At 39.7% G+C, this 27234-nt stretch overlaps 1 protein-coding gene across 2 annotated transcripts; it reads left to right on the forward strand.

The window, feature by feature from the left end:
• The first annotated feature begins 19 nt into the window (after positions 1 to 19).
• On the forward strand, positions 20 to 27234 carry ABHD5 (abhydrolase domain containing 5, lysophosphatidic acid acyltransferase). 2 transcript variants are annotated; one of them, NM_001323183.1, is given in 7 exon segments: positions 20 to 48; positions 15182 to 15267; positions 15531 to 15903; positions 18665 to 18819; positions 21760 to 21871; positions 22475 to 22661; positions 24887 to 24976. In NM_001323183.1, coding segments are annotated over 7 exon segments (1032 nt in total).

Consider the following 27234-nt stretch of genomic DNA (forward strand, 5'->3'; position numbering starts at 1 on the left):
GTCAGCTCCTGCCGCCGCCATGGCCGAGGAGGAGGCGTCCAGCGAAAGGTGAGCGGGGTGTGTGTGGGGTCTATAGGCGCCCGTAGCTCTCTGTATATCGCTGCCGTCCGCCCTCCCCCTCTCCCGGCGGACATGTCTGCCAGCTTCCCGCAGCCCGTCCGCCCGGCTGCTGTCCGGGCTGCCTGCCGCCGTGGGCACAGCTGGGAGCTGCAGAGCCGTGTGCGGGTCGTCTGCCTTTCCCCTGTTCCGGAGCTGCACTGCTAGCTCAGCTCTGCGCACTGAACTCCTTTCGTTTCTGTTCCGGCACAGCAGCTCTGCCTGCCCTGCGGTTGACATACCTCTAATGCTGTGTGTAATTTCTGACTCACACCTCAGCGCATTACTGCAGTCACACACAGCATCTTATGTTCCGCAGGCCCACACGGTGCGTTTTGCCTGTGTGTACAAATGGTTCCATAATAATCACCTCAGTGCCCTGCTGTGCTTCTGTCTGTGTATTATTTACTGCTGTATGCCTTCTCGTACCGTGTGTTTGAATTATATCTCTATGTACTCTTCAGCTTCCAAGACAGAGCTGTTTTTGTACCCATCTATTGCCCCAAATATATTTTTTTCCCTCTTATTTCCTACTATAGAATATCCTATCTGCACATCTGCTTTATTCATGTAGAATCATAGAATGGCTTAGGTTGGAAGAGACCTTGAAGACCATCTAGTCCCTTCTTTGAGCTGGTTGTCCCCCATCAGGTCAGGCAGCCCCATCCTGCCTGGCTTCGAATGCTTCCAGGGATGGGGCACTGCAGGTTCTCTGGACAGCCTGGCCAGTGCCCCTGAGTAAGGTTTTTTTTTCCTAACATCTAACTTAAGTTTCTGCTCTTTTGGTTTAAAGGCATTCCTCCTTGCCCTAACACTACCAGTCCATGTAAAAAGTCAGTTGTGTTCCTGCTCATAAGCTCCCTTCAAGTACTGGAAGGCTGAATAGAGGTCTCCCCATAGCCTTCTCTTCTCCAGTTTGTGTAAGCCAAACTCTTGGCCTTTTGTCTGCTGATCTCTTATTCTTTTATGGTTTTAGCCCCAAAGTTACTGGAGCAGAATATATCTAACTGTGCTGTAGTCACACATGCACTGTATCCCTTTTATCAGATGTGTAAGTGTGCTCTGTATCGACTTTTTATATGCATTTTTCATAATTCTTCATCTTTTAAATATCAGATCTTGTATCTCATTGGCAACTGTGTGAAATGCCTGACCCCCCATCAAAAAAACCAAACTAATTTACTGCTTTTTCTTCTTCCCCTCCTTCCCCCCCCCCTTTTTTTTTAAAGGAATTCTGCTTAAAAGTCCTTAACATCTTGCATGACAATTGTGCTTTGCGTTCATGACTTCATATCCAGGATGCTGTGGTTGCATGTTGTCATGTTACACGTCTGTTCCATCACCTTTCCAGACTATCTGCATTCTCTGCCTTGCTCCTCTGTTTAGTCTTTTTTCCAGCCTCTGGATTTGATCATCCTGGATGATTTGCCAGCGTGGTCTGAGCAGAATTGGGTTATGTGTATTTTCCAAACTCCCTGTTGTGCCTTTGCAACCATATGCACACTGCTCTCGTTTCATGTATAAACTTCAAAGCTTTCTCTTTTCAGCACTGTGCAGTTTGACCTAATCTCTCTACTCTGCTATTTCTTCCTTTCCTTAAACTTAAAATAGCTTTTTCTTTACTAACAGATTTTTTTTGTGTATATGCCTTTTGCATCGTCACACATCTGAGACCTCAGTTCCCTTCTTGGTTCTGCATTCTTTCTTAGCCATTCACATTCATAAAATACACCTCACTTGTAAAGCCTCTTGTTGATGATTTACAGGTTTTCTGAGTAAGAGCCTTAAAACAGCTCTGCCCCAACTTGTTGTGTTTCTAGGTTCATTCAGCGTGTTAGCCTGAACTGTATTAGCTGCCGGATAGATACAAAGTACTGAGTGCTGCTAAGGGAGTGCCAAGCACCCCGAACTGCAGTAACCTGCCAGGGTTACGGGAGTGTAACATGGCATCATCTGGAGGTAGGGTATATCATGGGCTTCAGAGAGGATTTTGACAGGTTTCTTGTCTTGCTTTACTCAGCTGGATAGCTTTTAGAAGGACTTGGTTTTCAGGAAGCTGGCACTGTCCCCTGCTGAGCAATCAGGGCCATTTATATGCGGAGTCTTTCAGAGTAAGCTCCCAATTCAGTGAAGATTTCTGAGCCTTCTAGGACTTCTAAGAACAAAATGCAATGTTTATTTTCCATGAATTCAGAAAATGCATTAGCTGGGATGGAACATTAGCACTCTGGGTTGTTAGGACTCTTACTGGTCTGTTCCTAGTTATAGCCAAAAGTTGCATTTCTCCTACTTATCAAGTTGAACAAAACTCAGTGTCTGGAGGAAATTTGTAAATGACTGAAATATGTTAAATATTCAAAATTTAAAGCTTTGTAGCAGTGAGAGGAAGGCTTACTGCATGTCATTAAAACCTTAAATAACACATAAAAGTTTATCTGCTTGGAGAAAACATTGTGACTCACCTCGTTATGCAGTGTGCTGTGTTGATTGAAATCTAGTAACTGTGTAAGTGTGGTGAAGACAGAATAGCAGCGGCTCAGTTACTTTATAGATCTTGACTTTGTCCTGAGGTAGAATGAGAAGTTTAACAAAATAAATGTTTTTCCCTCCACTGTAGAAGTGCTGGCCTGTTTAACACGTCACCTTCTCATGATGCTTGAACTTGTTCACATCCTTGAGCCTTCTCGGTGTAAGTTGCAGAAGAAGATTCCTACCTGTGAGGCACAGCTGCAGTAATTCTTTTGCTACTATTGAGCCCACTTGCACTGAATTCAGCAGAACTGTTTATAACTTATAATATGACTGGTATTGGCAGCTATGAAATACATATACATATCTGGAAATAAAACCCTGCTCGGAATACCTTTTTCTCCTTATGAGAAGAGTGTAATAACCTTATTTAAAACAAATAAGTTAGTGAAACGTCAGTTTGCTTGTGTGTGGCATGTAGTTTCACAAAGTAATAGCTTGGGGAAATATATGAGGATGTACACTGGCACGACACCAGTAATCACAGTTCGTTTTTCATTAGTACTTTTGAAGTGAGCTGCTTGATGAAATAAAAGAGAATGATTTATTGTGTTTCATAGAACCTAAGCTTGACTCTGAGTAGAATAGCTCACAGAAGTATCCTACTGGTATATTAAAGAATATGCTGGTTATATCATCTAGCTTTGAAATGCAGGTGGACTGCTGAAAGCCCATTTCTTCTTTCTTTCCTTGATGAAAGGTGGCTCTTTCTAAAGGCCTGTCCTAACTAACAGCAGGTCTGGGACCTACAGCCTCCATCTTTACAGAGGCAATGAAAGTGTAAGTGTGCTGTGATGAGTGTGTGCAGGAAGAGGTTAAAGAACATGTGCTTCCTCCTTTTTGCTTTTGTTTTTTCAGTGTTAGGGTCATGTCTATCATAGCTTCAATGCTTAGTGTCTTTTGCATTATATTTGCATGCTCATCTGAAAGCGCATGTGTGAGGTCTTCAGGTGTCTGTAGGATTGCTTGGGTTTTTGTTTCTGTTATTTTATCCTTGTATGAATTTGGGAAGGGAATGTCTGCTGTTGTCAGGAAGATCTGTCTTAAACAATGATCATGGCAATGTGTGCGCCCTGTCCCTGCATGAGGAAAAAGCTCCTTTCCAGAGCACTCTATGGAATGGAACAAGAATGTTCTGCTTTTCCAGTCTAGTATATAGAAGCAGATTATTTACTCCACTCTTTTTATGCAGTACTGACTACTTTTTGGCTTTTCTTGCTTACTGAAGATTCCTTGACTCATGTTTAAGACAGACAGTTAAAGAATAATTTCTTATTTATTAATTTTGTTTTATTTTTTTCATTTGCTTTTTTTTTTTTTTTCCATGTTGGTCCTCCACAGTTCTCTGGGATGTACTTAGCATTATGGAGTGGATTTTCAGGTAGAGGTGCTTGTCCACACACCTACCCCCTTTCAAGTGCTCTTGGCATAGCAGGCAGTGAAGTGATAGGTCTGCTGGCACACAGCTGCTGGAGAACCACAATGTTGGCCAAGATCTCTGCATGAAGTTGGGCCCTAGCTTTCTTTCACAGTTTAACAAGGTTTAGGTAGAACAGATTAGACTCTACGTGGTAAGGTGTTTTTGCTCCACTCTTCCTGAAACTTGTTCTTATGAGAAAAGATGACACCAGTGCAGTCCTAAAAGCTGCAGAAGGTCTTTCCCTCTCTTTTTAAGCATCACTGAATTCTTTCAGGGGCTCCTTTCCAATTGGGAAACACTGGCCTCCCACCAACAACAAAGTCCAGCGCTCATTGGGGTTCCCAATGTCATTACTAGGCCTGACCGCCACCCCAGCCAGAGCTGAGGTACGTTACATGCGCTTGGTGCAGCCAACAGTGTATTGTTGATGTACTGTTACCAAAGAATGTACACTCCTAGTGACTTGTCTGGAGCTTCCTGTCATAGAAGATCTCATTCTTCTCCGGTGATTATCTGAGTCATCTGTGATGACAGAAATCCCTTATAAAAAATCTTACTAGGTCTGTCAGTCAGCTGGCTGCATTCCTTACAGCTGAGAAAGAAAATGGGAAGTGCTGGGAGAAAAACAGTAATTATACGGTAGCTTTTAATTTATGTTTAGGATATTACTGGCTGGGGGTCAAGCAGGTTGAAGGCTCAGCATTAGAAAGCCTACTGTGTGGAAAAAGCACAGTGTTGCCAAGTGTCAAATGACAGCTGTTTTCAAGGAGCTACCAAAGTGAGTTTACTGTAACCTGTCAGTGAGTGGAGCTGTAGTCTGGTGGAAATTAAAGTGGGGCCTCAAATCCAGATGTGTGAGCAGCTGTGGAGCTGCTGCTGGCTTGACTGTGGTATTGATTACTGTGGATCTTTGTCTGCCACAAACTTTTGCCATGACTGCAGAGTTTTGGTTATATTCTTAAGCTTTTCAGAGCCTGATAGAAAACTGGTGCCACACCAGAGTTTATTTTATTTGGGTGGATTGGGCCTAACCCTAGAGGCCTCAGTAGAAAGTTCCCCTTTGAGAAGAACCATGAATGCATCAGGAGAATCTCTGTGATCTGCAAATTTTCTGAATGTTAATAAAAGAATTGGAACTTTCTTGGTAAATGAATTATTAAAGCAGCTTTTTTCCTCCCCCCTCTCATATTTGTCTTTTATTAAAACTGTTTGTTGAGAAAATATGAATTCTCTTATTTTATAATTTTTGACTATTTTCTTGCAACTCTGGTCTTTCAGAGTAGGTTTTGCTCCATGATTTGTATAGGCCACCAGAGAGAAGAGGGTATGGGAGGAAAGGTGAGTATATGAGTTTATGCTGGCACTGAAGGATCCAAATGAGAAGTTGAACAGCAAGGGAGAGGTCACTGGAGAAGAGAGATTTGTGAGTCAGTGAATCTGTGTAATGAAATGAGGTCACTCTGGAATAAGGTTAAGAGGGTAAAAGAGGAAGGTTTTAAGGGTAAAACCTTGAGTGACACTAAGAAAATATGGTGAGGAGTGGTGGAGTAGGAAAGTGCTCTGAATGTGTTGTAGTTGAAAACTCAGGGTCGTATGAGAATGCAGAAAAGAAAGGAAAATAAAGCCCCAGAAATGTTTTCTGTAATAAAAAATGCAGAAGGATCTGTGGCCATTGAGAAAGTCCAGTCATATGTTGAAGTGAGAAGGTGAAAGGTATTGCAGTGATGAAGCACAAAAGAAATGAGGTCGGTCAGTGCTAGCAGACCGTAGCAGAAGTTTCTTTCTTGATTAAATTTAGTATAAGTTATACTGAACATAAAGGCTCATTAATTATATCATAGCTATCCATAAAAGGACATTTGATGCAGTGGCTTTTTACATTTATCTTCCTAGCTCTTTCTGAAGTTGATTGCATATTTATTCCTTTGACATCTGAAGTGCTTGAAGTGTGGCACGTCTACAAAAGATTCTTTCAGTTTCAGGAGGAAGGGAGGGATTGTGCACTAAGAGCTATCGAAACAGGTAGCCTGAGATGTTGAATACCAGCTCATGAAATTTGACATAGGTAACTTATGCCCTGGAACTGGCTGTGGTAAAGGAGCACAATGTAAGAGCTGTTTTAATGGTGTGCAGTGAAACAGTGCATCGTCAATGTGTATTTACGCTCAAGTGGAGGTGGGCAATGCAGTATGAGTGTGGTTTGTGTATGGTGTGTTTGGAGGGAAGTAATCATGTGCTTCATATATGTTTCATGTGCTTGCATATATGTTTCTTATGCGGTTCTTTATGGAAAAATAATCTTACCCATGTCCTGCTTAAGCTGTTATATAAATTGTGCATGTAAACAAAAGATAAGCCGGGTAGAGTGTGGTTGGGCAGCGGTACAGATTTATGAGGTGCTTGTTATGTACAGATCTTGTTACTGCTGTTTCCAACTCAGGGACAGTCTGAAATGCAGACATCTGACATGAGAGGTATTAGAAGGCTGACCAGTAAGGTTTAAATAGTATTTAAATGTTGAGGTTATGCAATATCTGAAGGGCAGCGAGAGTACATCAGTTAGGTAGACGAATAGAATGGAAGTAGCAGAAAGTTATGTAATATCTGAAGGACACCAAGAGAAAAAAATAAATCATTTTCTTTATTTCAATTATACATCTATCCCCAAATTCTTCATGCAGTGTGCCTTAGAGCGCTTGTGAAAGCAGCTGACAGCTGTGTCGTTGCCATGTCCTATCAGATGTGAATGTACTGTGGAGGAGGCTGAGGGGTGTAGGTCCTTGCTGGCAGCACAGAGCTGTGTTGCACACACAATCTCGGTCACCAGGTGTAACAGCTTTCCTGCAACCAGCAAGGTTACGTGTGCCTGAGGTACAGCCTGAACGCTCAGGTTGCTCAAGTGCTAAGTTTAAGCAGCAAGGCCAACTTCAGCATCACTAAAATAGCCAGAAAATGCTTTATTGTTTTACCTTATCTACATTCTCAGGTTAATTCTGGTAACTGGTAGTCCTGCGTAGCGCTGCTGGTATAAATAGAGACAGTAATAACATTTGCTTCTGTATTTTTACACTAATTTTGATATTGGCTGTTCTGGACATGGAGTTCAAGTTGCAGTCAGTACAAGAGGAATGCATTGTTTTTCCCTCTGACCTAATGTGGCAATATTCTGCAATAGCCTACCATGGGCTGTTTGTTGAAACAGAGCTGGGATATGTTACATTTCCTAGAAATATTCTGCAGAGCTTCTCAAAACATTCTATTTTAATAATCCTGAAGTATCCAAGAATTTCACAACATGTAATTGCATGGAATGTCTTTGGCTTGATGTTCATCTAAACAGAATTCATGTGCAGGCTCATGTCATCTGAAGGGGAAAAAAATGCTTTCCTTTTAACTCACTTGCAGCACTTCAATCCTATTTCTATCACACCATGAAAATGGTAAGCAGGCATTTGTTAAAGGATTTGATGCTTTGTTCCCATGCTGCATCCTAATTCTTCCTTCAGAGTCTTGCCTTCACAGTCTTTCTCTGAGGACTGTGGTATTCTTTGATCACGCTGTGCTTATGAAGCCACGTCTCCAGTGTTGTACCCAAGATATCCCTGCCCAGTTAAGTCCAGACTGACTGAGGTTGTATGGTACTGTGTGTCTGTGGCCTCTCTGACCTTAGTTTGCCATCCTCCACCTTGCCTGACCAAGGCGTTTTTTTCCCCATCCTATTAGTGCATAGGTCTGGTAAATTGCTTCACTTCTTGCACATAATTGTTTTGTAATTGTTTGACTTAAAATGGCTTCTTCTGAAGCGTAGTTTCTTTTCAAGCATCAACATTGTTGGATGGAATGGGGGGAATGCTGGTAAGTGACTTGCAGGCACCTGCAGTGGGCTAAGATTCTGGTCTCAGGTCTCCCAGTTCACTTCATTCCAACCCCAGCAGGAATAAAAACGCAGCAGTAGGTGCTTCTCAGAGATGGGGTGACACCTGGGCTTCTTCGTGTGTTTTTAGCTTTCCCATTTTAGAAACTGGCTCTTGTCCTAACAGACTTGCACTGGGGATAAACTTTTCCTAGATAAAGTTAACTGCAATTAAAGTCTAATGCATATTTATTTACTACATCTCGTTCTCAGTTTCATGCACAGTGTGTTGCTTTCACATGATAACCATAATTTCCCAGTTCCTAATTTTTTCCAGTTTTAATTGGAAAATTGGAGTCCTTTTTTATGGATAATACTTAACACTTTCTCTTATCCTCAATTAAATGTACTTTTCCTTATAGTTTTTACTTTATACGAAGTAAAATGTCACTGTTACATTCGTATACATCCTTTGAACAGAAGGAACGTTTATTTTGGTCTTCAGTAATATATATCTATTTTGCTTCTTCTCTACCGTTAGCTTTTCTCTATCCCAGCTGTCTTCCTTGTAGCAAGATTTAAGCTCTGCCTTAACTATTACTAGGGTTGCTTGTGTAATATTCCTGGATTTTAGATGATCACAGTTGTTGAAATGCTAAAGGAGGCTGCTGGCTCATCTGAAACTATGTAAGAGAACTAACCGGAACCTGCTCGCAGATATAAATCCACAATGATTAAGAGACATCCTAATTTTAGTGGTAATGCCTGATGCATTTTACACTTCATATTCAGTATTAGTCATGTAGTGTTGTGTTACCAAAAAAAAAAAGTTACCACATTTGATTCATTGCCAGTAAGCGATTAATAAAGAAGCATTAATTTTTGCCACCATTTACATTGTCATGTAAATAGCACTCAGTATTCTGGTGTTGCAAGGTATTAAATTAACGAAATGAGGAAGTGAAGCGTATTATAATTTAACAGTTAGACATAAATTAGCCAGATGTCAACCTGCTACTTCTCTCTGATAGTTTGACAGAAGTTCCTATTTGATTGTGTCATCTTTGACTGTTTCCTTTGCTTCGAATTGTTTCAGGTTTTACCTGATAGCTTTAATTCAGTATCCAAAACCAGAATGTGCTCTGAAATCTTGGTGCTGATGATGGAAGAAGCTCCATCCTACTCACCTCTTAGAATTTGTAATGACAACTGCTGATGCTGAGGAAAATGCAGAAAAACTTTTAGCGAACAGACTTATTCCCGCTGCTCCTTAAAGAAAAGTAATAACAATAATAATAATAAAACAAGTCTCTCTTGGTATTTTGCGCTATAGTGTATTCTTAGAGCATTGTAGTGAGAGACTGTTTTAAATTGACACTCTACCCTATATAATGCCACTATAATATTCCCCCACAGCCTTCTCTTCTCCAGGCTGAGCAGCCCCAGGTCTCTCAGCCTGTCCTCATAGGGGAGGTGCTCCAGCCCTCTGATCATCTTCATGGCTCTCCTCTGGTCCAACTCCAACAGCTCCATGTCCTTCTCGTGCTGGGGACCCCAGAACTGGATGCAGTACTCCAGGTGGGGTCACATGAGAACAGAACACAGGGGCAGAATCACTTACCTTGACCTGCTTGTCACACTTCTCTTGATGCAACCCATGATACAGTTGGCCTTCTGGGTTGCAAGTACACGTTGCCACCTCATGTTGAGTCTTATCGTGAACTGACACCCCCAGAACCTTCTCCTGAGGGCATTCTCAAGCCATTCTTCACCCAACCTGTATTTGTGCTTGCTATTACCCTGACCCAGGTGCAGGACCTCACACTTGGCCTTACTGAACTTCATGAAATTGGTTTGGGCCCACATCTCAATTCTGTCCAGGTCCCTCTAGTGTGTAGCATTTCACAGGGCTGGGTGAGTTGCTTTTCTATGCAGTTTAAAATGATATCGGAACCAGAACAATAGTGTTGCTCCTTTCTTTTAATTATCAACGGTCTGACTGTTGCTTGTGGATTAATGATAAGTATGTAGGATTCACTCTAGTAAAACACAATCACTATAACCTCAGTTCAGGACAGCACTTAAATATATGGCTAGTTCTGTTGAAGTACAATAATTTACGTATTTCAATGTGAGGAAGTTACTTGAGAACATAGAGGAGTGGCAGTCCTTATAATATTTAGATGTGGGGAAAAAAATTGCAGTTCTAAATTCCTTTGCTAGCACAGTACTGTGTGCAGAAACAAGTAGGCAGTCTGAGTGATTTTACCACTAGTTTACTCCTGTTTTTCTGTTAGTTCTTTTAATTTGCAACTAGCTCAAGTCAGCTGGTGTTCATATCGATCGTGCTGGCAGGATGGCATGAGAATCAGGATGCCATTCCTCCTGATGTTAGGGAGAAACAGTATGGCAAGTTGTCTGCATGCATTTGAAGTTGTTTTCTTCCTTATAAATAGCTGGAATTACTTCTGAGAGTTAGGAGGGGAGAGGGTTAGGGGTTTTGAAAGATCAGCTTGATTCTAATAAGCTTTAAGGGTAAAGCTTGAAATGATTTACCAGGGAGTTCACTCAGTGTTTCAGCCTTTTTAAGTTTTTGAGCTTGTTCCATAGCTAAAACCTTGGTAGTTCACAATATTGTCTGCAGAAAATCAATTAAAAATACTAAATATGTTCATTTGTTGTGAGTAAGACAAAAACAGATGTGCAGCTCTGTTGCTCTGGCTCTGCCATTTTTCCTGGTGGAATTTTCAAGTCCAAATGATATTAAATGATGCAAAACTGTTCTCTACGCTTCTGTCGCTGATATATATTTCAGTGCCCGTTTTCTGATTGATACTGGGAGTTCTCATTACCTTACTAACTTCAAAATGGGTAGCAAAAATCAGATTTTATATTCAGTGCTATTGAGAGATCTCTCAGTGGGTCAAGCTCAGTAGGCTTAATCTAGCTGACAAAATGATGGTGTTTGAGTTACCTATTTGCCACATTCTTCATCTGATTTGACCTGATTCATGGAGGTGGATGGGTGGATCGCACTTACTGTGCCTCTGCCTCCACTTGATGTTCAGTTCTTATGAAAGTTCCCCCCGGGCAGTTTAAGCTGTGCTCTGACAGCAAATACTTGATTGGAATTAACAGTCAAGCAGCAAAGAGAAAGAAGTATAATCCTTTACACAATAGTAAATTATTCCTTACCCCTTAGATTTCTGCAGGCAGTAATCATTACTTACTTTTAATATCTCTATCATTTCTTATTATTGTATGCATGGAGTACGTTTTATAAATGAAAAGTTGCCTCCTTTGCTATGACGTGTTCTACCATACTCTGAAATGTAGTCGTAGCAGCATGACCACCCTTAGACATGAGACTCACTCAGTCAAGGAGACTGTAGGTCACAAGTGACTCAAAAACTTGTCTACACTGTATTTCTTCAATGACGGAGATAAGATTTTCACAGTTTTCTCAAGTTAGAATTACCTTGTTTGGATGAATAGATTTTTCCATCTGTCTTCAAAAGGCTGCAGGTGAATACTGTCATACCACAGAATCGTAGGGGTTGGAAGGGACCTGTTTAGATCATCCAGTCCAACCCGCTGCCAAAGCAGGTTCCCTATAGTAGGTTGCACAGGAAAGTGTCCAGGTGGGTTTTTAATATCTCAAGGGAATGACACTTGACAAATACAGTATATTGAGTTTGAACCAGGAAAAAGTAGTAGCATTCCCAGTCATTGCTTGTAAGGATTTTTAGGAGACTGTGCCCATTTGTACCAGCAAAGCTTGCCATGTATGCTGTTTGTAGATAAAGAACTTTGGTCTGCCTTCCCCCATGAGCCTGGTGTATTAGTGAGCCTGCTAGGCCTTGTCTGTTTGGGAAGGGATTCCCTTGGACTGTCTGCCCTGCTGGGTCCTGCTCAGTCTCACATGTCTGGGAAAATGCCTCATAACATTTGTGTGCACCTCAGTGAGGCCTTCACTGATTGCCGGATGGCCAGAGCAGAGTGAATGGGGCTGCCTAAAAAGCTATCTGGCAAAATACATTTAAATCAGTCAATTTATAACTGAGATAATGAGCATCACACCCTGTGAGGCAAAGCAGGATTGCTATATGTGAGTTACCTAACACTGAAAATTCAAGTTAGAAGCATTTCTTTCTTCTTATGTAACTTCCATGGCAGTCTCCAGTTCCAAGCGGTTCACAACCATCTGGGCCTTGCAGCAAAGTAGGATCATTTCACTTCGTTAAGCAGGGTTTCTCTCTAATTAAAACAGATGGTGTGTTTTCCCATTGTCAGTTCTCCATTGCATAGCAAATAATGGTGTGGTGGGCATTGTCTATTCATACAAATAAGCCAACAGCTGACCGTCACGGGGCGGTTGGTTAATTTGATGTGTAACTCCTGCTGCATACATACAATTGCTATAAAATGATAGAAATGCGGGTTGGCAGGTGCCAGATTTATTTCACACTTCTTGATACAGAAAGCAACCAAGCCCGGTGGATTTCCTAATGCCTCAAAATGCATTTTCCTTCTTTATGAAGAAAGACAGAACGGAGAGTGTCTGAAAAGTGGTAGGTGAGGAGGTCAAAGTGGAGTCTGCTTTTTCTGGTAGTGGTTAGCTTGCTTTAAATGTGAAACTACAGCTGGAATCCTTTATTTTCTTTTGTATCTTATCTGCATTGCTAGTGAGCAATCTGTCTTGAAAGAACCACTGCTTCTTTTTTTATACTACATAGCTATTTTAACTTAATATCATAGTAATAAAAATGATAGGTCATGTGAGACTGACCTAAGTTGGCATTCTTTGTGTGCTTTTAGGAGACATACTTAGCACAGATGTGCAAAATAAAAGGTCCTTCTGGAAGGCCAGAGAATAGCAGAGAAATGATTAAATAGTTAATTTCTTTCTGCATGTGGAAACATCCAGTGATGAGGTCACTTGTTTCTTGAAGGGGAAAAACCCTCACAGCTTTGTTGCCCTTCTCTGGACACACTCTAGGACCTCAATGTCTTTCTCACAGTTAGGGGCCCAAAACTGAGCACAGCACTCAAGGGTGCAGCCTCACCAGTGCTGAGCACAGAGGGATGATCACCTCCCTGCTCCTGCTGGCTGTGTTATTTCTGATACAAGCCAGGATGCTGTTGGCCTTCTTGGCCACCTGGGCACACTGCTGGCTCACATGCAGCTGTCTGTCAACCAGCACCGACAAATCCATTTCCTTTACTCAGTCTTCCAGCCACTCTGCCCCAAGCCTGTAGCGATGGCTGGGGTTGTTGTGACCAAAGGGCAGGACCCAGCACTTGATTTTGTTGAACTTCATCCCATTGGCCTCAGTGCATTGTTCCAGCCTGTCCACATCCCTCTGCAGGGCCTTCCAACCCTCCGGCATGTTGACACTTCCTGCCAACCTGATGTCATCTGCAAAAATTTCAGCTTGCCAGCTTGATTTGCCAAGATTTCCATGTATGTAATATCTCTTCTGGGTAAAAATGTCAGTGTTTATAACCAGTACTGCGAATTAACAAAATGAAAGAGTGGACAACTATGCCAAAACTTTTTCATTCTGATACAGTTTTCTAAATCTTTTTGGATATTCAGATGCCTTCGTGCTGGAGTTCTGGGATTGTGGACTGTAGTTTTTGTTTTTATTTCACTGTGATCATATCTCTGCACTGTCTTCATGCTGACATCCAAAAATTAAGCATTTCCTTAAAAGAAATAATATCATTAAAGAGGTTTCTTTGCTAAATCAATGGTTCTTTGAGAAGAAATACTTTGTGTAGTTATGGCTTGATGAAAATAGCTGCTAGATTTCATGCTTCTGACTTGAGAATTCTGAATGTGGATATGCAGTTCAGCACATAACTAGCTGCAAAGTATCCAAATCTTGGCTCTCCATTCCTTTGTGGAACTCAGGAGGCATTTGGGCAAACACACAGCCTTCACCTTGCCAGTGCTCCACCCGTGTGCCATCAACGTGATTCCCACACTCTCGTGGTTTGGGAAGGCTATTTACAGACCAGCCAGATATCAGTGTGTTTCTCAGAAAAGTCAGGAGTATTAAGTCAAGAGTATTGAGTGATAGTGGCATTTAGGTGATGAATCCTTTTTTGATCGAGTACAGATATTTTTCCTTTCTGACTTCCCTTAAGTACAGTGCTCTTGACAGTTGTGTTGTGCATTCTGCCATGCCAGAAAACCATGTTGTAGCATTACCTTGAGTAATCCCCCTCTGACATGTGGGAGAATGTTCTTTGCATGGGGAACTTTCAAGGCCAAATCACTAATTTGGTGTCAGTGCACTGTGAAACGGCTGAAGAATTGGACCCCAGTAATCTTACAGTCATTATCATTGATTTTAGTGCAACTATTACTTGTATCACACAATCCTGAAAGTACTGTAACTAACTGGAAAGCAATTCAGTGTAGGGAAAAAAGCACTAAAGAAAGAAAATTGAGTGAGTTTGGTGTCCTCATCCTCTTCTCCACGAGGAGTAGTTCAAGGTGCCTACATAGCAACCTTTGCACTGAAAGGCAATCTGAGCCACAATGAAGTCAGGCGAGGGGAAGGAGGATTCCATGTTATAAAAAGGGAAAAATTAGCCCCTATGCGCTGAGTCATTCCCCTGCTCTCATTGTCAAGAGAGAACCACAGAGATAGAAGGTGACAGCTGGAACCTTCACTTGTGTGAAGGGTGCTGGAATGTGCTGTTTAATTTTCTGGCATGACTTTGTTTCTATGTTTGTAATGAAGGCCCTAGTGTTTTGCTCTGCTAAAATAAGCCTGTTTATTTTAAACTTTTAAAATTGATTTAGCATCTGCACCTTAGTTGGGGTTAAGCTGGCAGGTTGCTTTTCTGTAAATAGTGGGTTCGTGCCATGAAGCGTGTGTACAGGCAGAGTTCCAGGGGAAATGGAGAGGAGTATGGAAACCCCAATGATTGCGCTTTATTTCCTGCCAAATTTCTGGGGTCAGCATGAGGACTCCTGTCTCCAGGTTCTCAGAAGCAGTCTGCTCTGACGGAGATAGACAAGTACACTGATAAATTACGGACAGGAGAGGGACAGCATGCTATTTGAAGAACACCCCCGATCGTTGCACCACTTGATAAAAGTCAAGAGGGAGTATGTTTACTCCTATGGCTCCCTTCTGTCCTGTAGGACATGCAGAAGACATGGGTTCTTTCAAGAAGAGCAGCGAAAGAAACTTCTTCAAACCATTATGTAGTGCAGAACGTGGTCATCATGTTCAAGGACTTTACATTCTCTATTGCTATTACAGGTTAGGATGGCTGTTCAGCTGGCTTCCTGCTTGGTGCCCCACATCACTACTGCACCTTAAAGAAGCTGAGGACAAGATGCTAAAATGTAAGTCAGGTTTATATCTATAATGAGATTTTCTATACATTTCCGTTAAACTAATCAGAAAAGTTTTTCAGTACAACTTCTGCTTTCTGCTGAAATTAGCAGATTTAGAAACAATGTTCTTTGTTCCTTTATTTATGATACTTGTCTGTATGCTTCACTTTGAAAGGGAGGTTCTGTTTCTAACGGTGGTTTCCTTAGAATGTTCTTTAAAGTTTACCAGTCATGCCTAACAGTACCATTTGTTTTCCCCACTCTTTTCCCAGGTATTACAAGCACATACAGTAAGCGGTATGTGTATCTAGCTAATGGAAACAAAATATGGACACTGACGTTCTCTCCAGACCTTTCACGTAAAACTCCGCTTGTTCTGCTTCATGGATTTGGAGGAGGTGTTGGAATGTGGGCTCTCAATTTTGAAGAGCTCTGTGTAAACAGGACCGTCCATGCTTTCGACCTCTTGGGATTTGGACGAAGCAGTAGACCACACTTTGATACTGATGCTCGGGAAGCAGAAAATCAGTTTGTGGAATCCATAGAAGAGTGGAGAAAGGAGATGGGGTTAGAAAAAATGATTTTGCTTGGACATAACCTAGGTGGATTCCTGGCTGCTGCTTACTCGTTAAAATACCCATCAAGGTATGTAAAAGTAAAGCTTCATAATGAATTTTAAGCAAAGAGTATCAAGCATGTGCTTTGTTTTCAGATGAGTAAATTAGATTAGTAAGCTTGTTTCTTTTGTTTACTTCCATCATCTTTTGCTTTTGTTCAGTAACCCCTTGACATGTAATACAGCTAAATTGCAGAGATCATATTTGTGTGTGAATGCTTTGAGACATCTCTGATCAAACCTTGGTTTATGAAAACAAAAAATAGACCTATTCCTGCCAAATGTCCTATTATTGTGGATAACAGTGGAACTTCTGAATGTAATTCTGCCGGGTTGTTTATGTGTAAAGACTTGCAGTCAGCCTGGTGCCAACAGGACAATATGAAAATAATTTTTATGGCTGTTTGTTTTAATTGTCTCTATGCCACTCCATATTTCTTCTTTGAAGAACAGGCCAGCTGCAGCAGTGCTTTAACTACATCACATCAGCTTTTTCTGTACCACATCATGGTAGATAGCTACTCCATTTCTTTACTCAGAGCTTGTAATTTGCCTCTTTTTCAATGTAGCCTGCCTATATTGGCAGTGGCGAGTGAGGATCCCATAAAGTGAGGTCATTCTGTGTCAAGCAAGGACATTGTTTTTATCTAGATAGGCATAGTAGACTTCTGCTAAAGGATGTGAACGTAAGTCCAGCTTTTCACATCATATGTCGGATTCTATACTATACAGAATGAATTTTTTACATTAATATCAATTTATACCATATGTATACCTTTCTCTCTCATTTGAAGATTTTGAAGTAAATCCATGCCTGCTTTTTTTTTTTTTCTTAAAACACTTAGGATAAGAATGTAAACCTCTTATCCACTTGGGTGTAAAGCAACTTTTAGCTGACTGAAGGTAATTGCTTATAGGGATTGCTTCCAAGTTTCTTATTCCTTCTTCTTGGAGTGTCTATAAATGGCCCTGTCCCATCCCTGTAGGGTGGGATATTGTTTCAGCCTTCTGGTGACTTACACTGAAAGTGACACTTCAGTGTTTTCATGCTTCACTGTGCTTAAGTTGGGGTTAATTTATTTGGGGGTGTTTTCTTTTATGCTCTCACATTGCTGATATTTTGCTGAAATTAAGCTAACACCGTCAAATTTATCACTGGGAGGATCTTAAGGCAGTATTGAATCAAGTGATAAATATAGCACAGCTTTCAATCAGATTATCTAACAATTCATTAGAGGCTTAAGGGATTCTGGTTACATATTGTTAGGAAAGTAGATCAGTTTCCCCGAGCTTAGATGATCCATTAATTTACTGTGTTGTACCATATTGTGCATGGGACATCTGGGGTTATTAATCCAAAAAGATTCCCATTTGGAATATTCCTGAGTGATGTTGGTGTCATGATTTTCACATACTCTGGCTTCTGGACTGCTACCTTTGGAATGATTTTTATGGCCAGCTTCTCCTTATCCCAGTTTCTGTTTTAGGGTTGATTGCCAACAGAAGAAAGGAAATTAATACAAACAAAGCATGACAGAAAGCTTACTGTGTTTTTATGTATGCATATGCTGTGATATGTTTAATAGCACAGTTTGTGCACAGAATGTGTGGTTGCCCCGAACAGCCCCTCATGGCTTATGCTCCTTAGCCTCTAATCTCTTTCTCCTGCTTGGTTTATATAGTTAAATTCTACCCTGGCCTCCGTTAGCATTCTTGTTTGCAAATACGCTCATGGCTGAGCTGACAGCCCAGAAACATCTTTGTGAGCTTAATCCTTTTCAACCCCTCGTTTCAGGCACACATTTTTGGTTTCCCAACTGATTATAGTCCAGAAATAGCTTTCAGAATCACTTCTGAAATCGTTTTAGCTGCTAAGAACTCTGCTGTATTAAATACCTAATCTCATGGCTTTGAAAGAGAAGGAAGACACGAAGAAGAAAGTAAAGATGATGGAGCTCGCATGCAAAATCACCTTAAATATGCAAAACTATCGTTAAGAGTCACTTTTTCAGATATAAGCAGTATCTAGGACAGTCCTGTTAGAGAAGGTGTTATTATGAGATTAAACAGAAGTGGAAGATTCCAGTCCATCAAGGCAAAGTAATTTTTTTTTTGCTTGAGGAGGACTCACAGCATGAAGAGATTGATTTATTGCATATGCAGGAGGCTCCTACTGTACCCTCTGCTCTGAGATTCCTTTGAGTGATAGTTTTATAAATTGTCTCTCTGGTGTTTATTTTATGAATTAAAATCAGTACATTCAGAAAACATCCACTGTTTTGGATGTGTCTGGCCCAGTTCAAATTTGCTTTGATAAGCTCCTTTTCCAAATAAATTGCTTCTCTTCATAGAGCAGAGATCTTAAAGGGCGTGGAAAGGAGTGATAGATGTCTAAATGTTTACTTAAGTGAAACAGGTGCTATTCCCTTTTTCTTGCTCAAATTAAACTGCTCTTTCAGATAATATGGGCCGAGTGTATAGATCTGACCATTTCTAAAAACAGGAAAAAAAACCTCATCATTTTCTCAGATGTCTGTGATAGTAGGTATCTGTTGAATAATGAGTTACTGTTTGCATGTGAGCTTCCAAGTTTCTGGTGTTTCTATACAAAATTGGTTTCAATCCCTCTCTCTTTAATTAGTATTCAGATGCAAAACCATCGAAGGATTGGAAAGGTAATAGGATGCTGTGACAGGTGACCAAACCAGATTGCATAATCCACAGATAGCAAGTTTCCAGCTTTCTCATTCAAAGGAAAATTAATGTACTCTGAACCTTTTCTGCCAACAGGGTCAAACATCTTATCTTAGTGGAGCCGTGGGGTTTTCCAGAGAGGCCTGACAATGCTGAACACGAAAGACCAATTCCAATCTGGATCAAAGCACTAGGAGCTATACTGAGTCCATTTAATCCGTTAGCTGGGCTGAGGATAGCAGGACCCTTTGGTGAGTTTTAGCTACTCTTTAAAACTGTTGCTGTTTGCCTTAAGCATAAGCAAGGAGCAGATGCCTCATTAAGGTGTGCTTTGTTGTAAGCTCACATCACCTGCAGAAAATATAGTTGGAGGAGAGGGTGGGAGGGCTCGAGGAAACAAAAAAGCTCTTTTGGACAAGAGGACGAGATCTTCCTGTTTAGAAACATCATGTGATGATTTATAGCACTTATGTGGGCTGCAGCAATAATGAGGCAGATTATGTGGACATCTTCAGGGGAAGCTTTACAAAGAGGCAATAGGGTGGAAAGGTTGTCTGCTTGCCTCCAGTCACAGTCCCTTTAGATTCCCTTCTGGATGCAGTTTGACTGACAAATAGTATTTCCAAATTTGCTTAACATTAGACTGCAATTTCTCATGAATTCATTAGTTCTTAAGCCTGAGTTTAAAGAAATTGAAACTGTATTGTTTCCATCAGCCATTTTCCTATTACTCTAGCAAATTTTGTGGGTCTCAGCAGTGTCCTGTGTTACTGTAGCAATCTGGCGTTCCTATTTATACATCACTTAAACAGTTCTGATCAGACAGATAAGCTCTATATACCCTCACACTAGGACTAGGTAGAGATGATGAGAATACTACAGATTTGGCTTACAGAGGGTAGGAAAATAGGCATGATCAGATTTTAAATTCACCATATGTTTTCCCTCTAGAGGTTAGATGGTAATCTGTTCATTTCTCTTCACATTACCAAAGTATCACCCAGGGAGGCTGGGAAAAAGATATTCTTCAGACCCCTTACAACTGATTTATATAACCATCAGATCATCTTGCCATCATTGTTACTATTCGGTGTGAAAAGAGACAAGCGGTCTTTCTAGGCTTTGTTTAAACTACAACTGTTTCTTAAATCTCTTTCTATAGAATATAAAGTTAAATAAGCTGATATATTCAGCTGTTTTCAGAAGGATGACAAAATTAGCTTTTCTGACAGTGAACGTTCTGTATTTTAGAAGTGTTATTTTTGAAGTAAAAAGTGCTTTCTAATCTGGTTAATAGAAAAACCTGAAGAACATTGAGTGATAAGCACAGATTTAATGCAGTTTATCCAGTAACAAATGTGTGAATAAATCAATCCAGTTGAAAGAATTCAAGGCTGAAGTTGTCTCCCACAGCAAGTAAACCCAGTTAAAATGGTGTTGTGGAAACAGACCTTCTGTATCTGGGTATCCCCAGCATACCCTTGCTTATAGCTGAGAGCCCTGCTTTTCAAAATTTTCCATCCATTTCTCACTCCAGCTAATCAAAATGTTTGTTATTGTTAACTTAATGCGTAATTAAGTGATTTGTATTTCTTAGGGAAGGGTAGCTTAAATGTTGCTGTGAGATGGGCATCAAGCCCAACCCAATAAAGGTATTGAACCAAATACAAGTTTCCTTCTGCATTCATGTGTGCTTGAAGTGCTGGGCAGGCAAAGCTGTCTGATCCTCAACAGAAGGCTAGTTGTTCTTGCTCAAAGTTATGAGTTAGACACTTACACGTGGCTGGGGTTATCTGGACTATAATATGGTATCACATGTGTATTTAATCAGACTTGAGGGCAAATTCCTAATCCTGAGAAACAGAACTGAGAGAGATCTTTTTCTTTGAGGGATTTCCAGTTAGTTTATTTGCAGAAAAAGACAGAAGTCTGGCTGTTGAACTCGTTGTAGAGAAGACATCAGTAGTGGAGCAAATGGCACAATGTTTGCAAAATCTTCATCGCTTCAGAAAGTAAATCTCTGTTTCATAAGCAAATTGTTTTCTCTTGCAGTGTATTTATTTTCTAAATTGATTTAAAGCATACATAAGGCTGTGTTGCAATAATCTAATCCCAAGATTACAAAAGCATAGATTACTGTGACACGGTCTATGTAAATAGTGCCAGGCCTATGGCCAGCAACAGGTGGGAAGAAGTGACATCATCGTAATTGCACGGATTAACAGCAGTATTTTCAGTTGGTAAATTCAACTGGTAAACTGTGAGCCAACATCTGCTGAGGTGAATAATATTCCCAGACTCAGACTGGCTCTTTGTGAGGCTCTTGTCCCAAAGATCTATCTGGTCAGTTAGAGGAGGTGTATGTCTTAAGGAGGTGATTCAGAATGGTAGCTTAACTGGCTTTTGAAAGGACCTGCCTCTCTTCTATGTCTGTTAAGAGAGGTTGGAGATAATAGCTTTCTTAGGTTGAATCTCTTATTTTATAGAATCATAGAATTGTAGAATCATTTAGGTTGAAAAAGACCCTTAAGAGATCATCAAGACCAACTATCGAAGCTTCCAAGTCTATCAATACTCCAGGTTCCACTGATGTCTTGTACTCATGTCAAAAATTCTAAACATGTTTTTCAGCATGGACGTCTGTTCTTTCACCTAAATGTTAGTCAGATGAAGTAGCTTCAGAAAAAAACCAGACTGTTATGTAAAAAAGGAGTACAGACTTATATCTAGAGAAAAAGAGCCTAGCTTTTTTCAACAGTGCCTTTTGGTTCTGAAAGGCAGAATGCTTTTGGTATACCCAGAGCTGCCAGAGCAAGGGAAAGGAAAACGTTGGTATCCGGCAAGAGTGCATTTTTATTAAAAATTTTATCTGCTTAGTCCTTTTGCTGATCCCCTTTGCATGTTTCTCCTATTGCCACAGTGGCCATTCAGCAATATTCTCCATATGTATTCAGTAGGGATTGAGTTGTCCCTCTTCTGGGGCAACAAAAAGTCCTTCAGAATAATTATGTTTAATTCCTGTTTGCCACCATGTTTTCCTAAGACTTACAAGTGGTGAAATTAAGTGCAGTCATCAGAGTTAGCCACAATTTTCAAGGGGGCACGTTTGAAGGGTTGTAAGGAAATGTGTTCAGCAGTCTGATAGTTTTCTCTTCCAACTCCTCCTATAATAGCATTTTCTGTTTTGACAGGCCTAAGCCTTGTTCAGCGCTTAAGACCAGATTTCAAACGAAAATATGCATCAATGTTTGATGATAACACCGTGACTGAATATATCTATCACTGCAATGTGCAGTCACCCAGGTGAGTGTGAGTTTCATAGTGTGTGTTTTGAAGTCTTACTGATGGCCTGCTGCTCCCTCCAATGGTCATGGCAACAGAGTGCATGCTTTTTCTTTTTTTCTTTTTTTTTTTAATTGTAACATTTACTGTATTGATTAAAGACAAAAAAATCTACCTTTGCCCTTTTTGTGCATTTCAGAAACTGGTAGATGTAGAACCTGTCCAGGTTAACTAGTTCTCTTAAACTACTATAATGTTTTAGTTCTGAGAATTGGAGCGCTATTTTTTAACCAAAAGTTGTTATAGTTTGTTAATAAATCTTTTTCTTTAAGAACTTGAAAAAATTGACACCTCTTTGTTTTTAAGTGTTGTTACCCTATACTGAAAAAAAAACCAAAAACCAAATAACAAAAAATAATCACTGAAAAACTGATATTGAAATTTGCAAATTGAAACTTTGCAAACCTGCGTTCCTTAACAGTCAGAATTTCCATCCTCAAACACTGTTACAGCCATATAATCAGAAGGCACAGATACTTGAATTCTTAGGCAGGTATTGGGAAGGGAGAAAAGGCAGATACAATGGAAATTTAATTACTTTTACCCTTTTTGAATGCCTTGAAGTGGTGAAACAGCTTTCAAGAACATGACTATTCCTTATGGATGGGCAAAAAGGCCAATGCTGCAACGGATTCCACAAATGGATCAAGACATTCCTATCACCGTGGTTTATGGAGCACGTTCATGCATAGATGGTAATTCTGGCAGCACTATCCAGTCCCTGAGACCAAAGTCATATGTGAAGACAATAGTAAGTTCACTTTTTAAGCAGTTGCTTAGTTCGTTGTGTGAATTTGTTCAAAGCGTATCTGTGCGATCTTTATACCAAGTGTTGAAATGATAGCTCTGATTCATGGACTTGGGTAATAACTTCTGATTTCTTTAACAGAAAAAGAGGAAACAAGTTTTAGAGCAAGCTTAAAACAAACAGAAGTATTTATTTTCAGAGTAAGAGAAAATAAGAAAGCTCTAGAAGCTGAATCAGATCTTTGAGCAAGATCGCTTTATTACTTTACAATTTTTTTTTGCTCTAGCATGCTAATACAAGTAGTTTTTGTGGTCACTGGTAAGTACTTATGTTTGTCTGTCTCTTTTAAACCTTAGCAGTCTGAGTTTCTACAGATACATATGACATAATAAGAATGCTCTCATAAAGTGTTTTAACCAGTTTGTATAATACTTCAATTTCTCTGCTAAGAAAGTGGTTGTTACCTGTTGCTTAGGTTCTTGGAAGCATCTTTCTTTAAGTCATTACAAAAAAAAACTTGGTGTTGTCTGTGGACCTAATACATTCTTATTTTAGAGGCGTGATACTGTCATTTCAGATGCACATGCCTCTAACTTAGTACAAATGTGCACACTGTGTTTTTGATGGTACCTATGAAAACAAACCATTTTGCAAGTATTTCTCCTGTATTGTCACATTTCTGCCAGACATGATAATTGAATATATTTGCATGTTCCAGTGCTGAGATAGAATGTTTGAGTGTGCCAGCTGCTTTCTTGCTGATGTCTAGTTCTAACTGGACAAAAGTATATAATGTGATATTAAATTTGACAAGTCATTGAAATAAAATTTTGTAATCTCGATATAGCTGACATCAGAGCAGGAACATGGAGAAAAGATATTGTTGTTGAACAACTTACACATGTTAAAGAACATAAATACATTTTGTAAATGGGAACATCCAGATCCAAAAGTGCTGCTTTACTGCTTAACCCAAGAATTAGCTTGTAATATAAGAAACCGCACTATTAAGAATCATACCATATAGAAAAACTTCATTGTATACCAAGTTAAAATGCAGATTGTAAAAGGTAAATTGGGGTGGTGGAAATTACAGAGGCACGGAAAGACATTCACAGCGCTGTAGGGGCAAAGGGGTTCTCCTGAGGCTGAGACTTGCTAGAATGCATAGGGCTTTATTGCATGTTATTTAGATTATTATTTACTTTGATTTGTTGTTCTTGTTTTTTAAAACACTAAATTGGCCACACTTAAAGCAATGTGCTTCCATTTAGAGACTTAAGAGGAAGCGTTTTAATGGGGGGGATGACAGAGGAAAGTAGATTTAAATACAAATTAATCTCAAACTGACTATAAACTTAAAATAGTCAAGTACCTTTGACCTACAGTATGGCAAAGACTTGCTTCATGCTAGTTTTAGCAAAAATGCAGTCACCACAATGTGTGTGGTTACTTAAGCCCTTAATTTTTTTTACACACTTGCAATGAAATAATCTAGACCAGAAATACACGGGGTATTTTTCCCCATATATTGCATCATTTGGATTTGACTTTTCCCTGCTTTATGCAATACTGTTTCACTGGGAGGACTGAAGTCTGCTTCCACAAGGCTAGGGAATCCTCAGCAATATAAGCCTGTGAATTGGTAATCCTTTATCCCAGTATGTTCTTTATAGCTTCCCATATAATTTTGATAATAGTAAAGGAATACGGATGTTTAGATGCTATCTCTTCTCCAAACACAGAACTAACAAGCTGCTCTGCAGAACTGTTTGAGCAGCGAATGAAAGAGATGAGAGTTGTTCAGAAATTTGATATGTATGGTATGTTCTCCTTGCTTTGTTTTGCAGTGACTTGTGTTTACCTGGATCTTCTTTTCAACAAGTTGTGCAATGGAAAAGGCGATGCTTTTACCCTTTATTCCTGTTTCGCACAGTTCCTTCGATGGGCGAAACAAACATTTGTTTTTCCTTCTGTTTGGAGTCTTTTGTTGGCTGTATGGTACCACCTCCTGGCAGCAGTTGTTCTAACTCTGTTAACACACACTGGCTGCAATAGATCAGATTCAGTTTTTGAATTGCTCTTTCTAAGTAATAGTGTATCAGTGTGTAGAAGCCAGGTTTAGGATATTCATTTCAAGGGGGAATATTCCTCACCTAGCTCAGTATTTACTTATGCGTTTATGGCATTCTTGCCCTTTTAACTGTTTCTTCACCTTTGTCCTCCAGGCTATCCTTGGTGCAGGTCATTACGTGTACGCTGATCAGCCTGAAGACTTCAACCAGAAAGTGAAAGACATCTGTGATTCTGTGGACTGACCATCTTCTGTCCTTTAGAGTCTTACACCGTAGGCACCATTTAATAGCAATACACTGCAGGAAATGACTAAAGAATGCGGAGCTAATGAAACAGGCTCTGTTTGCACACTGTTTCTTCTAAGAAGCAATTTGCACACTTAAACCACTAAGTGCCTTTTGGGCCTAGGTAGATTTGAAGCAAATGTACAGTTTTATTTGAGATTTGTCTGTAGACTGTTGGCCTGCCGTATATGAATTTACTTAGGACTTCTTAAACTGGAATTTTCTTTAAAATGCAATTGAATATTGTTCACCTGTTGAACTCTATCTAAAGATGTTGAATTCACCACTAACACAGAGATCAGTATCAGTGTGGATATAATGTATAAATTGTGGGCTTGTTTATTCATAAACATTCATATTTTCTAGTTGATGTTTCATAGCAAGAATATGAAATTGTTCTGTATTTTGTTTATGGAATCCAGAACTCCATATACAATATTTTAAGACTTTGAGTTTGTTTGTTTGTTTTAAATTGGACTGATAACAGCTTATGAAGCTGATTTTGGGAAAGAGACTGGGCCAAAATAATGGGCAGTGCTTTTCACTGAAAAAATGTATGGTAATTTGTAAAGAATCAGAACTCAATACTAGGAAATCTCTCTTCTCTTGTATTTCATTTCTCTTTACCTTAAGGCATCCTTTTCCACACGTATAGCTTTTACAGAAGCCTCAGTTTGTAAGAGTCAGTGATGTAACCAGTGCTTACACTTCCATAAAGATTTTCTATGTAGATCTCAGTGATTTAAAGTACAGAAAATGGCTCATTAGTTGCTTTATTTTTAACACTTTGTGATTACCGCAGGATTCATTGCTTGCCTAAACCTAACAACTTTGGAGAAGCTGGCAGGAAGATTTTTACTAGGGCTGGGGAATGGTCATCCGGTAAGTGAGCATCATTCCATTTTTCTGTAGACAAAACTTCTACCAGTAAATTCAGGATGGGGAGTGGAGCAGGCACAGAGGGAAGCTCTAATTGGCACCTACAGCAGATTAGTGCATTGAGACTAATGTGCAGCCTCCTTATAGGAAGGATTATTACTGGAACAAACAATACCGCTGTAACAAATTATAATGATATGTTTTGGAGGTTCTTTATGTAATTATATATTTTAATGGACTATTTTGAAATCAGAGATCATAATATCTCTGCATCTTTTTGGAACTGTAGTTTGATGTTAATTCTTGGTAAGCTTTGTACATTGTATTAAGCAAAAAAAAAAAGAAAGACTTTGTCACTTTAAAGCCAAACTCTATACTGGTTTGTTTTTTGACAACAGATTTACTTGAAACTATTGGTTTGCTGTTGTTAAATTGACTACTGAAGAATTCTCAATACTTTTCTACCTAGTGGATTGAAATTAACGATTGCACCATCTTAGGGCTTCAGCAGGATTTTGTACATTTCTGCTCACGTTAAGGAACTGTTGCACACATTTATGATAAAACAGGCAAAGATGCCTAAAATCTTCAGGGAATACTCAGATTGTGTTCCTAGTGGAACATAATATTTCTTTCTGAAGGAGCTGGGTCTCTGTATGGTGCTGTGTAACATCAAACGGTCTTCGTGACTGCCTTTGTGACTGCTAGCACTTAGCTAGCTACGGACTTTAATTCAAATAAATTATTATATTAGATTCACTTAGATGATACCAGCATTTTTAAACAAATTTCTATATTATTTGCTAAAATTTGGGCTTCAAAATGGAAAATCAGGATATCCGACTTTTGATTATAAGCTATGAATGGTCGGCCATGACACCCATATGGTGGATGCCCTCAGTGTGTATTTTTTTCACACTTTTGCATGTCTGATTTTTGCATTTATACGCTTCAACAGTTGCTTCAGTTGTTATAAACGTAAAAATATATTTTGCCTTCCAAATAATAAAAGGCGAAACAAACTGTTGGCGTTTTTTGGATAGCACTTAATGATGGGAATTCTGGATTCCACATCAAAAGATGGAAGTAGGGGTAAAAATTGCACGTGAATATGAATGTTCTTGGAAATATCCCTTGCTTTTTCAGCTCGTTGTACTAATAAGAATTACTGCTTATGTTTTGCACAATAAAAATAAAGCCTAAAATGTTGTGTTTGATTCATGTTGACATGATGTTGCTTTTGTAAAAATGCGTATGTAATTAAGCTGTAGAAATTAAGAGTAATGAATGAGTTGAGCTAAACCACCTGAAACACATTAAAAACACTGTAAAGCTTT

This window comes from Coturnix japonica, chromosome 2 (assembly GCF_054131305.1).
Source record: "Coturnix japonica strain WE chromosome 2, WE-NBRP24, whole genome shotgun sequence".
Classification (NCBI taxonomy): domain Eukaryota; kingdom Metazoa; phylum Chordata; class Aves; order Galliformes; family Phasianidae; genus Coturnix; species Coturnix japonica.

Excerpts from the sequence above, each read along its gene's own strand:
- ABHD5 (XM_015853991.3), top strand. The coding sequence starts at position 9,397 with ATGGCTCTCCTCTGGTCCAACTCCAACAGCTCCATGTCCTTCTCGTGC. Across the intron at positions 9,477-15,181 it reads AACTGGATGCAGTACTCCAG|GTTAGGATGGCTGTTCAGCT; the intron begins GTGGGGTCACAT and ends TTGCTATTACAG. Across the intron at positions 21,872-22,474 it reads TGCAATGTGCAGTCACCCAG|TGGTGAAACAGCTTTCAAGA; the intron begins GTGAGTGTGAGT and ends AATGCCTTGAAG.